General features: G+C 40.1%; 2 protein-coding genes, 2 long non-coding RNA genes and 1 pseudogene across 8 annotated transcripts in view; 2 read left to right on the forward strand and 3 right to left on the reverse strand.

The window, feature by feature from the left end:
• The window catches only part of scn4aa (sodium channel, voltage-gated, type IV, alpha, a), a 28485-nt gene extending 25323 nt beyond the window's left edge, over positions 1-3162 (reverse strand). The window contains exon 1 of the mRNA XM_078278676.1: positions 2851-3162. The gene's annotated coding sequence lies outside the window, so the exon portion shown is untranslated. The remainder of the gene's footprint in view (positions 1-2850) is intronic.
• Positions 3163-5103: 1941 nt separating this feature from the next.
• LOC144535897 (uncharacterized) lies at positions 5104-10090 on the reverse strand. Of its 2 annotated transcripts, XR_013503707.1 has the most exons (9): positions 10016-10090; positions 7278-7340; positions 7116-7148; positions 6903-6982; positions 6742-6805; positions 6456-6658; positions 5720-6309; positions 5533-5620; positions 5104-5409 (listed from the first exon to the last, which is right to left on the reverse strand). It is a non-coding gene; the product is annotated as an uncharacterized LOC144535897 (long non-coding RNA). The 2 variants fall into 2 exon arrangements; XR_013503708.1 differs by lacking the exon at positions 5720-6309.
• Positions 8264-12480, forward strand: dydc2 (DPY30 domain containing 2). Of its 3 annotated transcripts, none has more exons than XM_078278666.1 (8): positions 8264-8369; positions 8634-8787; positions 10031-10153; positions 10469-10636; positions 10836-11069; positions 11221-11367; positions 12004-12188; positions 12301-12480. In XM_078278666.1, exons 2-7 carry the CDS (start codon positions 8641-8643, stop codon positions 12151-12153), a joined length of 969 nt encoding a protein of 322 aa, XP_078134792.1. In that variant the 5' UTR covers positions 8264-8369; positions 8634-8640; the 3' UTR covers positions 12154-12188; positions 12301-12480. The 3 variants fall into 3 exon arrangements, with proteins under 3 accessions (XP_078134792.1, XP_078134791.1, XP_078134794.1); XM_078278665.1 differs by having other exon boundaries at positions 12004-12135; XM_078278668.1 differs by lacking the exon at positions 10469-10636 and having other exon boundaries at positions 12004-12135.
• Positions 12021-14102, reverse strand: LOC144535900 (uncharacterized). The gene is made up of 3 exons (XR_013503709.1): positions 13865-14102; positions 13288-13374; positions 12021-12109 (listed from the first exon to the last, which is right to left on the reverse strand). It is a non-coding gene; the product is annotated as an uncharacterized LOC144535900 (long non-coding RNA).
• On the forward strand, positions 12703-15589 carry LOC144535893 (peroxiredoxin-like 2A; annotated as a pseudogene). Its single transcript, XR_013503706.1, has 5 exons — positions 12703-13160; positions 13306-13397; positions 14509-14649; positions 14826-14990; positions 15129-15589. The product of XR_013503706.1 is annotated as a peroxiredoxin-like 2A (transcript).
• Positions 15590-15968: the final 379 nt, after the last annotated feature.

A 15968-nucleotide genomic window follows, 5' to 3' on the forward strand; every position in this document is an offset into this window, starting at 1 on the left:
TTGTCACAAGGGTAGCTCGAGTTCATAGCAGTAAAAAAAAGTTCACTAGAATTCAGCATTCGAATCACCTGTGATATGACCAGGGAAGAATATGTTTTACTTGATGAGTAACTACACTAGATGAGCAGAAACTTTTCTCTAGGAGACAACTTTCATGTTGTCTTGTACTATAGCTGTGATTTTAACAGACAACATGGTCAAGTGGTATGAAGACCTTATATCTTCATCAATTTTAATGATTTGTTGGCATAACTCTGTTGCCCTGAAGAGTTTAAAGTCCTGTCCAACGTCTCAGTCCCCTTAACTACACAGCACTTACCACTCCTGGAATGTAGTCAAGTTGTAAAAAACAGATCCACAGAGCAAACAAGGGCTTTTATCCACACGTCCTTTGACATTTACCGTGCTCCTGTTCCCCCTGTTTTCTCACGGGGTCAGATTTTGCTGCACTGTACTTCGCCCTCTCCCAGCTTGCTTCAACACCCTGTCACTCACCAGTTAACCTTGTATTTCAAACTCCATAGGGAGCCACATTAAAACAGACCTCTCCACCTGTTCCTACTCCCTACCGTGTCATTGTGTGTTGCCACCAGATGCATGTTTTGCACGACTGAAAATCATCAGCATGTTCATAGCCTCAGTAACTACTCAGGGTCAAGCCCTCTGAGTCTTACTTTGATGTCTTTATCAGATGTGTGCACAGTAGACTCAGTCTGCACTTTATCCCTACATGCATTATGTTGCTACTAAGGGGACAGCTGCCGTCATTCGCAGTATGCCTCTGTCGCTGCATACCGAGGAGCTGTGAAGACCTAGTGTAAACGCCCTGGTGCAGTAAAATGGTCAGATGGCTAAGCGAGAAATATAGGCCTACTGATTCATAAATTCAGGCATTAGTTAGAGGATGCCGCCAAATAATGCGTCTCTGGCTGAAGCAAATGTTTCAGCACAAACATCTTGGTCTCCTGGTTAATGACGGCATAACAGTATGATGTTACTATTAAACAGTCTTGGATCTAAACTAATAGATGAATAATAAAGAAAATTAAGATTTTAAATGAACCAGGAATAATGTCGTTCTTTGATATAGTCTAACGCAGCTTTCTAAACAGATTTCTGCTGCATCAAACTGACCCATTTGGCCTTTGCACTCGCTGCACAGAAATCTAAGTAGATTACATGTGGAAATGATATGGAGAATATTTCATCCAGCTTGTGAGGGACCAGGGGAAGCTATTATCATATTCATGCACCACAGTGGTCACATATTCCCAACCAGCTACAGCTACACTCCTAGTTATCAAGTCTCCATTACATATGTCCTTAAAAAACACAAACATCCATGAATGAGCTGCACATGTTGAAACCAATGTAAAAAAACCCAAAAAACATAATTTCTGTCACATAATATTCAAATGGGGAAAGCAACAAACCAGTACGTCGATCACAATTATACTGCACAAATTAGATTTGCAGAAGAAAAGTTTTAATCATGTTTCACCTTATTTTACCTTATGAATACTCTGGAAAATACAGAGGCCTAGCCAAGCAGTCACACGGGCTCACTTGGTGAAAGAAACTCAAAACCGACACCTTCTGCGTCCAAGAACATGTGATGCAACATACTCAGGCAGAGGAAGAACACAGATACATCTTTACATGTTATGCATTTAACAGGAATACGATTTTATACCATCTACCACATATGTGATGAAACAAGGAAGGTTTGCAAAAAAATAATTGAGAAATGATGTAATGTGCAAATAAAAATCTCAATCTAAGAAGTTAAAAACACCCCCTGATGATCCTCATCCACTACTGCAGCTGGGGCTCCACTATAGGAGCCCATCCTGTTACATAAGAGTTGACAGGATAATCTGATTCTAATTCTAATCAGGATGATCTAATATGAACACCAGTCTCCATGTCTTCCACTGTGTCCAAAGATCTGCTTTGCCTGCATGGAGCCAGGCTGTCTCTGTAGTCCCACACCTCTGATATGAGCCACATGGATTAACGGCAGAGAAATTGTGGGGTATGAGCATCCACAGCATCACAGTATCTTGCCTTTCTGCCATGAACACATGAGCTAATAATAAAACGTTGTCCCTCTGGGACGAGACATAGTGGGGATTGAGAAGGTTGCAAAGTGTCCACACTGGATAGTACAGCCATGTGCCTTCAGGGAGATAGTCACCTGGCAGGTGAACACCTGTTATATGATGCTCATGCACAGTTTTTACTGTAGCGTAATATAGTAAAACACTAGTTCAGCACTGCACACACACACACACACACACACACACACACACACACACACACACACACACACATTGCTGAGAAGCCATAAATCTACCAATTCCAAATTTGACCTAAGCTCAATTACAGGCCGGTGTTTATTATTAGAACAAAGGCGCTCTTATTAAAACGCGTATTTGCATGTAATCCCTTCAGCAGTGCACCTGATTATATAGCCTACCTTGCTTCATTTAGCCTACAATTACATTTTTCGACCTTTTAAATGCTCTTTATCAAACAACAGCTACGTGGTTCTCAGTTACATTCCAAATGAGAAGGACGGAAAATAAACCATTAAACCAAAGAGCCTATAGTCTAACCTTAAAATCAGGGATTTGCCAAATGAATCCATTTTATCCAAAGAAATTGGAGCATTAAGATGAATAACGCACGACCAGTGAAGACATAAAATAGCACCACAACATAAATGATAATTAAATCGAAGCAGACGCTTTAACCTGCAGCTGGACAGGAAACTTTGTATAGCCTATCCTGAGCTTCATGCAGAAATCCTCTTTACGCTTAGACTACAGACGGCAGGTGGCGGGTTACCTTGCACGGTAAAGCAAATATTTCCACAGAATCCAAGACACTTTGGGGGGCAAAAAAAACAAGTCTTCCGTAAAGCCTTCCACTGAGGACGTAATTCTCCCCTTGTGGCAGCCAGTGCTCGGCTGCAGGACAGCTGTTGCTGACGCAGTGGTGTCCTGCAGTGAAACCGGAGGAGTCGCTCCAGGTAGGATCAGATCAGACCTTTGACACTTCAGCAGCGGAACCGCGTCCCCAGTTCCCACACAGCTGGTCGCTCCTGCACGCATTTCCGCCGGCCAAAGCGCTTTTACAACTTTGTCGCCAATAGCCTAAAGCCAACAGTGTTTTTAAGTGAAGTGCCGCCGCAGCGCAAATGAAACGTCCGGGATGATCCGGCTGCAGCCACCGCGGAACTCTAAGCACACACTCATATGTGTTTTATTCAGCTGATCCGCCTGCAAGATCTGCTTTAGAGTAGGCTACTACATGTATTCATTATTACGTTATTGTTACTGAAGCACTTATTTATTAGCGTAGACCCGAGAGCTCATGTCCATGTTTATATAGCCTTATTATTATAAAGTCTATTTTTTAACACACCACAGACTGATAGAAAGTAGTAAATGTCATTGTTTCAGTTCTTGTTTGTTGTACTTTGGAATGTGTACAACTGAAAACATTTGCCAAAAAGTATTATGCAGTAGACTTTTGTGAATACAAAATCTTCATCTGGATTAGCTGGTTTTCACATTTTTATTTATCATTGAGGATTGAAGTAGTTGCCATGGTTTTCAGATGATGAATTTGGCTTCATTTTCTTTCTTCTTTTTTTTTTCAAAAAGAAATGGAGGGACATGAGGTGAAGGATGACAGTCTCTTTCAGGATATGAAAAATTAATAGTTCCTTGTGTCGTGTTTTCTGATAACCAAGTTTATATAAACAGTTCTACAACAAGATACGGTCTACGACAACGTTTTTTGCACAAATCATTAGAAAAGAAACACATACTAAATGCCCAATATTAGGAACTAATAAAAGTATCTAGGAATTGTTTAATAAGTCTGTTTCCGATACAACCACCAGGGGGAAGCATAATGTCTTTAAATGTTCCATATAGTTGTTTTATTCAAACATATACTGTATATAACTATAACCTACATAGCTCTCCTTGTTAGAAGTGAAAATAAAACTTGAAAAATGTGTGGACACTATTAAAATGTCAGTAGGCTACTTCATAGACCCTCTTGTGATAAATTAAAGTGGAGACTAACGGTTACTTGTCATGTTCACAGGGCCGATAAGTGGGCCAAAAACTGCTTAAGAGCCAATATCTGATGTTTTGGCTTAAAAATGAGAAAACAATACACTTAATGATGTTACAGTGAAGCTTTTAAATGACAAACTATGCATATTTTTGATTATATTTGATAAAATAAACCTCTGTATGTGCAGTGAGAGGGACTGGACTGCACACAGTCTGATTGGGTGAGTCATGTCGACGTGAAGGCTATATTTGGCTGAAAGGTGTGTAGTACGATTATACAAGGAAAATGATATCTGTGATTACAAATGTTAACTGGGTGTCACCTGTTTCTTGGAAACGGAGCCTGCTGCAAATTTTTCCCACCTCCTCCTCTCCCGTGTGAGCAAACTGTACCAGTTTCAGGAGAGGGTGCAAATAAGCATATAAAGCAATAAATATTGTCACTATCAAAGATATTAATATAGGCCTAAAGAAAAATGTTCCATAGCCTAGGCCTACTCATGTAACTTTTTAGTCTGGGTTATTATAACACTGAAACTGTCCTTGGTGATCTAATTCAGGGTCAATTCTGGGACATTTTTACAGTGTTTGCATGTCACATTAATAAATGTAGTCCTCTTTACTAATTGCCCAAATGGTTGTACCCAGGTAACAATTTTTTGGTTGCGGGAACGTTCCCTGAAGGTTAGTTTTTGGTTCCCATGGAAAGTTTTCCTGACGTTTAGGGAACGTTAGTTTTTGGTTACATCGACCGTCCTCAGAACGTTCCCAGAGCGTTCGCCTAACGTTGCAGCCATTAGAGAACGTTCCCCTAACGTTGTAACCTTTAGGGAACGTTCCCCTAACGTTGGAACCTAACGTTGGAACCTTTAGGGAACGTTCCCCTAAGGTTTAAATAACTAACGACTGTGGTACCAATTTTATTATTAGTTTAAACTGTCTGTGCATGAGCAGTTATGAATTATTATATATTGGCAGGAATGAATGAACAGGCAACAGGCAAACTTGATGGGATTTAAAACTTTAATATAAATTAACAAAATACAAAAAATATAAAAGGCCTAAAAAAATAATATAACAATCAGAAACTATACAAATAAGACAAAAAAAACAATGGAGTGGGATGTAGAGTGCAAATGTAGTGTGCAAAGATGCATATTGGAATGATAATGTAATGAATTATTATATATTAGCATATTAACAAATACAATTGCTTTAATAAAAAAATACAAGCTGCAAGATGGATGGAAAAAATACAAAAAAAAATAAATAAGAAATAGAGCTCCATGGTTTGGCTTAGTCCTTCTCAGCTGGCCTAAAAAGAAAGAAACAAAAGTTTGATATATCATACTAAGAATCAACACGTTGACAAAAGCAAGACTAACTGCCTTACTAACAACTCTGTTTTTTCACATCATATAGAAGCATTTCAATTTACCGTCTGTGTGGGGCAAACTTCAGCGCTTGCCCGATCAAGTCCTCCACGTCTGCTGCCGTCAGCGCGGGGAAGTTCTTCTGGGAGGCCGCTAGAGTAGAAGTCAAAATGAAACAAAGTTACAAGTCAAATTAAAACCTCTTATCAGCCAAGCTAAGCATAATACTGTGAACAATAAAATAACACCTGCCTGTTATAACCCTGCATATAGTCAGGTCTTGGAAGGCCTTCTTTGCCTTTCTTCCCCGCAGGCTATACTCTTTCAGCACGTTATTAGTTGCCACTCGCCATAGCATGCGTCGGACTGCAGTACCTGTGGTCGGACCTAGAGATGTTCCGATACCGATACCAGTATCGGCTCCGATACTGCCTAAAATGCTGGTATCGGGAAGTACTGGAGTTTATACACCGATCCGATACCACGTAATAAAGCCCTAAAGAAAATCTACGTTAAAGTAGATTATTTATGTTATGTTTCCGTTATAACTGACTGTCAAACTGGATAATAGAAGAAAGTTCTGTGGCATTCATTGTTTGTGTTTGTTCATGTTTCACAAAGAGTTTAACCAAAGACAATAAAGATTAGAAATCATATCACATCCATACAGAGATAGTAGTATACAGCTGTTAAAACATAATAAAATATATGACACACTGGTATCGGATCGGTACTCGGTATCGGCCGATACGCAAGTTCAGGTATCAGAATCGGTATCGGGAAGCAAAAAATGGTATCGGACCATCTCTAGTCAGACCTCCAAGCGTTGTCAGGAAAAGTTGCTGTAAAACATATAGAAATACAAATTATATATGTGGAACAAAGTGGAGAGCTTGTACAATCTCATTTTGTAAGAGAAGTCAGTTCGGTTATGGTGATATTTGAATTTATGCAATTATATAGTGTTAATCTTAGGGCACTTAATCACCATTTTTATCCTCCTCTCCGGATGACCAAGACTCCGGTCAAACTCCTCCAGCTCGGTGACTGTCGAGCAGGGCGACACCAACATGTCCTCGCCTGGAGCAGAGGGAGGGGACTGGGAGGTGCTTAACAGCATGAGCAGCTCATCCACCTTCTCCTCAAATGCATCCATCCGCTGTGTCAGGCGGGCAATGGATGTCCTCACGGCTATGGAAAAATGAATGGTGTTAGTTTTAGTTGTTATACATTATAAACTTGCATATGTGAACAACTTAAGTGAGTCTTCTTACCTCTCATTTCCGTCTCCATGGCCTCCCTCTGTGGGATGACTCACCTCCCTCTGTGTGATGAGGTCTGTTGTTTACAACAACAACAAAAGTTATGTTACTCTCAAGTTCCTTGTCATGAAATTGTATTTAACTGGAAACGGAAAATTCCAAGCCAATTCCACCTTCAACTGGGTCCCAAGAAGTGGCAGGCCGAGCTTGCGTCACAATAGACCCATCCAGCTCTGGGCGACCGGCAGGTTTCCTGTACGGTAAAAAAGTAAATATGAATATAGGTCAGTTCATTTATGGTAGGTTTCTTGCACATGCCATTGCAAAAGATGAACCTATTCTGTTACATTAAACAATCGCTAAAAAAAAAAAAAAAAAACACTTACATGCAGGTGGTGGAGGCAGTGACGTCTGCTGACCTGAAAAAGGGCATGAAGGGACAAACGCATCAGAACAGTCACGTGATATGCACCAGGTTGAATTTCAGTAGTTCCATGGTAGGAAATATGACTCTGGTTTCTTAAATGCATGCATAAATGTTAACTTACGGACAGGGCTTCCAGACACACGCTCCGTCCTGAAATGCTTTCTTGCTTGTGGAATGGATTCATCTGAAATAAAAGACCATACAATTTGTAAAGAATATTTGAAGTGTAAATAATAATACATAGTCTGTACTTAAGGTCTTACCATGATTATCTAAATAAACGATGGATGTATTTAGACAACCAAGGAGGTGTAATCATTATGTCGTGCTAGGTTAGCCTGCAGTTTCGTGAATAGAGCTTCTCTTAATACATCCATGGCTTTATCTCTCATCCACGTTACAGGCTTTACAGCATACAGCCCTCGGATGTATCCTAAGATAATACCATGGATAAAACGAAATCAAGCACAAAAGTATTGCTTTTAACAAAATTGTTATCAGCCTAAAAATAAATAAATAGATTCTCTTGCTATGTTGTTTATCTTACTTAGATTTTATAAGACCAATCATTTTTGAGTGAATCTAAATCAAGTGACTGCAAACCTTTTATATGCTACTTCAAAAACTTAAATGGAGCTGGTATAAATAAACATTTTTAAAACCACACTCGGAACAACCAAAAACAACCAAACGGGAACGTTGTGTGGAGGTACAGTGCAACCACAGGAGAATGTTTCAGTTGGTTGGTTCCCTTAACGTTTAGGGAACATTATAACCATGAGGGAACGTTCCCTAAACAATTAGTTTTTGGTCTGGTTCGAACTAACCTTCAGGGAACCAGAAACTAACGTTCCCCAACGTTCCCTAAACGTTCTGTGTTAGTGGTGTAAGCTTTAGCTGACTGTGATTGCTTATACAACCTAAAACAAAACAAAAAATGCCCTTAGGAGCTGTGACAAAGGTAGGGCTTATTTACAATTCAGATTTAAATCCCTTTCTCCACGTAATAATGTCTCCAGATCTGATTTTAAACTGAAAAACTCAGTGTCGACGGTAGTAGGTAGGAAGTTTTTATATATATAGTTTTTTATATTTGTATATATATATGTGTCAATGATAGGAACCCGTTTAAAAGGATGAGGGGAGGGGATCATTAATGGCGTGACACCGTTACCATGGAGACACCGCTACATCCGGACGCTCGGTGAAAAAGGTTTGTTTTGGCGATATCCTTTAATTAGTTTAAGTTGTTACGTTTAGCTTACGATATAAATAATACACATTAAATATACAAGTACTTACTGTGTAGCTAAATACTGACGTCAAAAAGAGCTAAACTTTGAGTTCCTGTTAACCGACGCTAACTGGCGAAGGAGGTTCGTAAGTTAGCGATAGCTTAGAATCAGCAAACGGTAGCTGTAAACGCTTAGCTAGCTAGCTACCATTCACAACGTTAATGTTTCGATATTTCACGCAGATAAAACATGGACTCTGAGTATATAAAAAAACACTTGGGGAAATGTCTGGCAGACGGACTCGCTGAAGTGGCCGAGCAGCGTCCTGTGAACCCCATCCTGTATCTCGCCCACTGGCTCTACAAGTACAACTCAAATGTAGAATACGAGACCAAGGTAAGCTGCTGTTGACTTTTCTGTCAGTAGGGGAAGACATTACACAACAGTGTGTGTATACAGTGCTAAGTATTTTTTTATGACCTATTCATCCGTTTTATAATACATAAGTGTAATATCAGTGTAATACAAACTGAAAGTAGCCAAACTGACGTTAAGTACACCCAAGTGCTAGCTAGCTATAACGTTACTTAAGTGCAAGTCTGAGGTACTTGTACTTTCCTTGAGTAACGTTACTTCTTGGTTGCTACTTCATACTTTTACTCCACTACATTTATTATTATTATTATTATTATTATTATTATTTATTTCACAAAAAAAATGAAAATCTATAATGATCAAAATACGATAATAATAATACACTTAAAAACAAAGTTACAAAGTGCTTTACATCGTTGAACCAGTAATAAAACATTTCCGGACTGTAATGAGGCAGACACAGACAGTTGAAATAATACTATGTAAAACAACAATAAGATAAATACCATAATAATACAACAGATAAGACATGTTGGAAATAAAAGGATTCCTAATTAACTCCTGATAGTAAGCTACTTACAGTGGTTAAAAATTGCCTCTGCCAGCTCCAGCATTAAAAAAAATGCTGCTTACAAGTTAATTATAAAATCTGTAATAATAATCAATTATAAGTTTAAATGATACTGCTGACAGAGGCCATTGTGCCTGCAAGGCTATCTTGGTACATTAAAGCAGCAATAATAAATGTTTTATATTAACAATGGAGTATGTTAAAGGAGTCGATATGGAGAAAATGACCTCACCCACCACAAGGAGACTTACCCCTGGGAAACAGAGTTCCTAGCGATTAAAGAGCTAGTAGTAAAGCTACTTCTGCTCATACCTCTACTGCCTCAGAGCCCTGATCTTCAAAATAGGTTTTAAGAACTGTAGTATTAGAGCTGCGGTAAAGGATGACAAAGACTTAAGACAGTCTAAGCTCCTCAGACTTAGTGCTATAAAGCTTATAGGGGCTGAGGCAACACACAACCAGTCATCTTTTATACCTTTAGCTTCGCCTTTAGAAACCGCTAACAGGGCCCTGCATGTCTGCAGATCTATGGCTCATAAGAAATAACAGGTCAGGAGGTCAAAACCCTCTGGAAATCCTTAAAAAAATTTCAATATTTTTTTGTGTGTGTGAAACTACAGGTATCAAGGCTATTAAAATGTGAAGCTTTTTTCTCAGTCACAGGCCTTGTTGTGTCACCATTTTTATTTGCAGAAAAGGGCCACTTTGGCACTGCTGGAGCAGGAGCAGGCGAAAGCCAGAGAAGAGGCGTTGCACCAGGAGAAGCTGAGGGAGGAGGAGCGAAAGATCAGTGAGGCCTTGAAAGACTCTAAAAAAGTAGGTTGTGTGACAAAATCCCTGTTAACGCTGCATTTTAATTCTAATTACAAAAAGTTATTGTAACCGAACCTCCATTTACCTTAGGACATCTAAAACCTCCTTCTAACCCAGTGTTTAGATACTGTTTTGTTACAATTAGAAAGGTAAATGATGATCCCTTACTTAAGTTAATTTTAAGCAAAAGAAAGGAAGGTTCTACCCTCACTTTAACGTACTCCACTTATGAGCCAATTGGAGTGCATGTTTTAAACACTTTACACAACAGTTTGAGCCAAATCCATCAAGAGAATATCAACATCAACACATCAACAGATCTCTGAGAAGGATGAGGCAGAAGGACTACTCACGTTAGCCACAACAGAAGCTGCTGAGGACAACAAACCTCTGACAGAAGAGAAACCAAACACCACTGATCCAGGAAGCCAGCAGGGCACAGACGAAAACCACAGTGACACTCAGGAAAATGACACTGAACCAGAGGTGATAAAAACAAATCTGTGCTTCTGGTGGTGGTGCCTCCCTCATCTTTTGCAATCACTCCTTTGTTTGGTTTGATTTTTGGTTTGGGGCAGAGTATCATGGTTATTTTAAAATGCATAATTTGCCTAATGTGGGTGTGGAAATAGCTACCAAATGATTTCAAAATGGTTTAAGAAGTTGGTGTGTCTGCCCGGTGAAGGTTACAGATAATGTAAGCGGACCAGAGTCCCCCGAGAAAAAACCTGTGGAGGCCCTCAACACTGAGGTCAAAGAGGAATCCACAGATGTGCCTGTTGAAAAAGACGAAGTGGAGCAGAGGAGCGATCAAGCGGAAGAAAAAACAGAGGTGGATCCAAGTGACAATCATGTAGAAGAGAAAACGGCAAACCTCAATCAAACAGAAGAGAAAGAAGTTGACCAAGATGAGGAGAAGGTGATATGATCGAATTACATCTATACCAATTTAGTACCATGATATACAACAACTTAAAAAACTAATAAGCTAGGGGTTACATTTAAACACAGAGCAGATGGCAAAACATTTCCTTTTGTTCGTATTATTCTGTCTCACAACGGCTCTGCAGGTGGTTGATGAAGCTGACACAGCTGAATCTGAGGTGACTGAACCGTTACACTCGACTCCCAGCCGAGAAGCAGACAACTTAAAAACAGACGAAACAGATGAGCTACACGACAAACAAAGCCCTCGTTCCCCTCGAGACACAGAGAAGGTGATGAAATACAGGTTATGTGCATGAGGATTTAGGTTGCCATGTATACAGACTGAGGATGCAAGAGATGCAGGATAAAGAGCAAGGAAAGACACAGGACAGGTCAACAGAGCGGTAAAGAAGATTTTAAGGAAAAGTCAGCTGAAGATAGCTTAAACATTACAGGCCAGATGACAGAAAGTAAGAAGATGTTCATTCCCATAAACTACACAGGTGTCCAGGTGAAGAAAATACAGACAGGAATCAGGCTGAGAAAAGGCAGATCTACTAATTGTTCTACATCACACCATTTCACACACAGGTTGATGAAGATGCAACTGGTAAGTTGGAGTCAGCACCAGAGTGAAGGTCTCAAACCAGAAGAGACATTTTCTAGTGAGGAAACAGAACAGGAGACACAGGAAAAGGTGGCTAATTTTTGCAGAATATCTAATCCGTCTTATTCTTTGCAAACACAAGATAAGAAAGCAGAGTCCAGAGGGAGGCAGCAGTGTTGAGATTGAGAACCAAAATGTCCCAGCAGCAATAGACAGTCAGCCAGACTACAACAGAATCAAGAGACAGAAATGCAAAAAGACACATTTGTGTAATGCTTAACCAGAGCTGTTCTGATCAACTCATCTCATATCATCTCAGGAGGCAGACGGGCAACGCACAACTGAGACCACTGATAGCTTGGCTCCTGCTGACGGTGACGCAGCAGTCGAGGATACAGTGCCGAGCGAGACACCACAAGAGGAGCCTGAAAACACAAACATCCAGGAGAAGGTAGACCTTGTAGGCTAACTGGACAACAAGTGAAAATGACAACAACAAAAAAAGTATTTATGATCTGTTTAAAATGTGAAGAAAAAAAAAATCAGTTACACTTCAGAAAATTGTAATGGTTTCAGTGGTGAATGAATTCTAATAAAGCTTTGTGTTACTTTTCAGGAGGAAGAACAAGAAGCAGACCATACGTGATCAAGTCAGTGTTGTTTGACAATCGATCTTTTACACAAGTTAAATGATTTCATAGCTGCAGTACATGTAGTTTGATATGCAATATAAAACGTGCAGAAAATAAACATTTATCACCAATATATATATTTTTATATTTGGTTTACTTCAGTATCTCTGTGTTCAGTGTTTCTGAATGACTCAACTCCAGCAGGCGAAGTGTGAAATCATGTCAAGGGTTTTTTTTTTTAGTAGTGATCATGGTTCATCTGACTTATTTCCTGGCACATGCACACAGTAGGCTACAAGTCAATCTAACAAGTGACTTAATTTTGGAAATAATGGAACATATTGCAACACTATTGTGTGATATTTTGTGCGAATGACGGTGCCGATTTCCTAAAGTGACCTTTGAACTGAAGGAGGAGGGCGAACGCTGGAGCACAGTGGCTGTTTTGTATTCAATTTTTCGGTATCTGCAGTTGTATTACCTCTGCAGACTCGATGACGGCGTCACATGATTACACGCACAGCTGCGTGTAATCATGTCCGATCAGTATCTCGGTCCAAAACAAAGCTCGGTTTGAGCAACACTGGGAGGATCCACTGTAGCTGCGGCTTAAATGCGCTTTTGTCCGCGGAGCAGTCACAGAGGAGCTGGTGGAGCCAAGATGCAGTAATGTAAAACGGGCAGAGAAGAGAAATGATAACGGGAATCATAGCCAAGGGCTTGGCTGCTATCGGCGGCCTCATCACTGGGGTTATGAATGGTTTTACTAATATTTTTCTCACATCACCGCTGAAGGCCACTCTCAAATATTTGGAGGAGACTGAACTCAAAACTTTGAAAGGAGGTAAATCCCACTTTTTGTTTTAACCACCAAAGAAGTTCTGCAAGTTATATTTCATAAATGGTATGTGTGTGTGTTGAAAAAAAGCTATTGATGGAATGTATTCTGTTCGCAACTCTTAACCCCTTACCTCATTTCCTTCTCTCAGACAAAAGGATCCTAAAAGCGAAATCTCTGTGGACGGGTTCCGGGGCTGTCATCATGGCAGTGCGGCGACCTGGATGATTTTTGTGCAGAGAGGTAATGGCAATCACAGTTGTTATGACTAAATATCTTGAAATTAATGACGATGAAGTTATTGGCTTCATCAAAAAGGGATTTAGAGCCCCTTATTGGCTTCATCAAAAAAGGATTTAGAGCCCCTTAACAAACTCCCCCTCTTAGCTGGTTAAGTCATCTTATTCCACAATGTCTGTCATAGATATTCTGTATTAAAGCTGTATTGTTACATTTAAGGTACCTTTTGGAAACTTTGGGATCTTCACTATTCTGTGGGTTTAAACAATGCTGCATATCATGAGTTATGTCAACATCATGAGTCATATTAACAACAGCGGTGTCAGGTTTTAAGACGTTTTAAACCTCCCCTTCCGTTTGAATTTATTTAATACATTTCCACTCTTAATTGAACCGTATTAATCCCCCTAGAGGGGGAACTAGCTTGGTCTCCCATGCACAGTGACACATAAAGAGACATGTTGACTCACCGTTTGTTTTGGTCACGTGGATTCCGGTGTAGATGGCGTGCTTTCCGTAAAGGCTCTTTAGATCCTCTGACAAAAATATAGTTCAAAAAGCCCAAACTTTAAAGTCGGATATCTATTTAATTTTCTAACTATACCAAAAGTAGGCTACATCTCAATATAGAACCCCCATCTTTACCCTGTCTAACAAACAAACCACAGACCTCGCTGCGTGCCACACCTGTAACAATTAAGTCCCGGACTGCCCACAGCGCCACCCAACGGCCACTATGGAATTTCTCTCTCTCTCTCTCTCTCTCTCTCTCTCTCTCTCTCTCTCTCTCTCTCTCTCTCTCTCTCTCTCTCTCTCTCTCTCTCTCTCTCTCTCTCTCTCTCTCTCTCTCTCTCTCTCTCTCTCGTAAGTCATAAGTGTTAGCCACTAAGTTAAATAACAATATAAATGCAATTGATCGATTTTAATAAAAGGTTAATCAAGTGATGCATCTACAAACAAGACCAATCAAATTAAACCTTAAGAAGCACCAAAAAACTATTGGGAGTAGGTCGGGTATTTATTTACCAGTTGATGCATGTTGTGCCTTTTTTGTATTTGCAGTACGTGCACCGTGAGCAATCTGACTGTTTCATGTTTATGTCATTGGCTGCAGGAGGCTGCAGAGCTGTCCTCTCTGAAGCCCCAGCTGGATGAGCTCGGGGTCCCTCTGTACGCTGTGGTGAAGGAGGACGTCGGCACCGAGGTCCAGAACTTCAGACCGTACTTCAAGGGGGAGATCTTCTTGGATGAAAAGGTGAATATTTCTTTTTTTCCCCCTACCTAATAAATCGGTGTGAATGACGTGGTCAGTTCCCCCGATGCTGAGGGTTTTTTTTTAAATCCTTTTGAATAAGAGTCATTCAGGATCTGTGGTACATCAGTTTAAGTATGAATGATTCAAGGATTCTGGTTGGCGTGCTTGCATTGCAGAGGCATTTTTATGGGCCCCGTGAGCGGAAGATGGGTCTCATGGCGTTCCTGCGTGTTGGCGTTTGGATGAACGGCCTGCGGGCCTTTCAGAGGGGCTTCATGGGAAATGTTTTGGGAGAGGGCTTTGTCCTTGGTGGGGTCTTCGTCATTGGACGAGGAAAGCAGGTAAAACTTACATACGATCAAGTTTTGTTCCAAAAGTCTTCAGGTTTTAAATGCATTTATTACATTACAAATTCTGTAAAAGACGGTAACACAAGCACACTTGGAACTGCATTATGTATTGTTTTTATTCTCCCACAGGGAATTCTTCTGGAGCACAGAGAGGTTGAATTTGGAGATAAAGTCAACATTGAAGATGTCGTCCGAGCTGTCCGAAGAATATCACAAGAACTTCTGCCTTTAGAGATGAAATAAAGCTTTGTATTACACCTGAAGGATAAGAATCTTACGTCTGTAAAACACAGAAAAATAACATCCAGCTATACAAATGATCATGTAAAAGATGTAAGTTTATAGTGTAAGAAAAGAGGCTTTGTAAAGTGTTAGATTTGTGAGTTTCCTGGTCTCTAGGAAAACCAGGATGCATTTTGGAGTGTGACTGTGTAGTAAAAGGCTCTGAGTGTGTTAATGATGGTCTGTCTTTAAACTCAAGAGAGGGAGCGGACCTGATATCCAACACTCAGTTTTCTGTATTACTCTGTGATACTGTTATCTTGGGAGCCAAGAAACCTTTGACCAATAAAACACGGCTTTGTGCTCTACAGTTTGTTTTTGTTATTCACTGCTTGGAAAAAGTTCCAGACTTCCTGAGGTAAAGTCATCTGAAGTTCACATGGCGGAGGGTGGGGGAGTTTTCAGAGCCAACCTCAACATGTAAGAACAGTCTGGTTTCCTGCAGGGCCTTCTTTCACATTTAGTATTTAGTGATCAAGTTTGTTGTCTCAGATTGAGAAGTTTTGTAGATTTTCTCCTTTAAGCACTGTCTCCTCTCTCATTCGGCGTATACTGTACTACCAGAGCAGATAGAGAGGGAATTTGGAGACCAGGCTGAAATATATATATATTTTTATTTTTTATTTTTTTTCTATCCTGGAGTCTGTGTGTAAACCACTGAGGAGGCAGACCTGATGCTGAAAACCA

Source organism: Sander vitreus, chromosome 21 (genome assembly GCF_031162955.1).
Source record: "Sander vitreus isolate 19-12246 chromosome 21, sanVit1, whole genome shotgun sequence".
NCBI classification, from domain to species: Eukaryota; Metazoa; Chordata; class Actinopteri; order Perciformes; family Percidae; genus Sander; species Sander vitreus.

What these genes read in the sequence shown, in the direction of transcription:
- dydc2 (XM_078278665.1), top strand. Translation starts at nt 8,641, where the DNA reads ATGGACTCTGAGTATATAAAAAAACACTTGGGGAAATGTCTGGCAGAC. An exon ending in CCTTGAAAGACTCTAAAAAA is followed by an intron (nt 10,154 to 10,468) that starts GTAGGTTGTGTG and finishes ACACATCAACAG; the next exon opens with ATCTCTGAGAAGGATGAGGC. An exon ending in CCCCTCGAGACACAGAGAAG is followed by an intron (nt 11,368 to 12,003) that starts GTGATGAAATAC and finishes ATATCATCTCAG; the next exon opens with GAGGCAGACGGGCAACGCAC.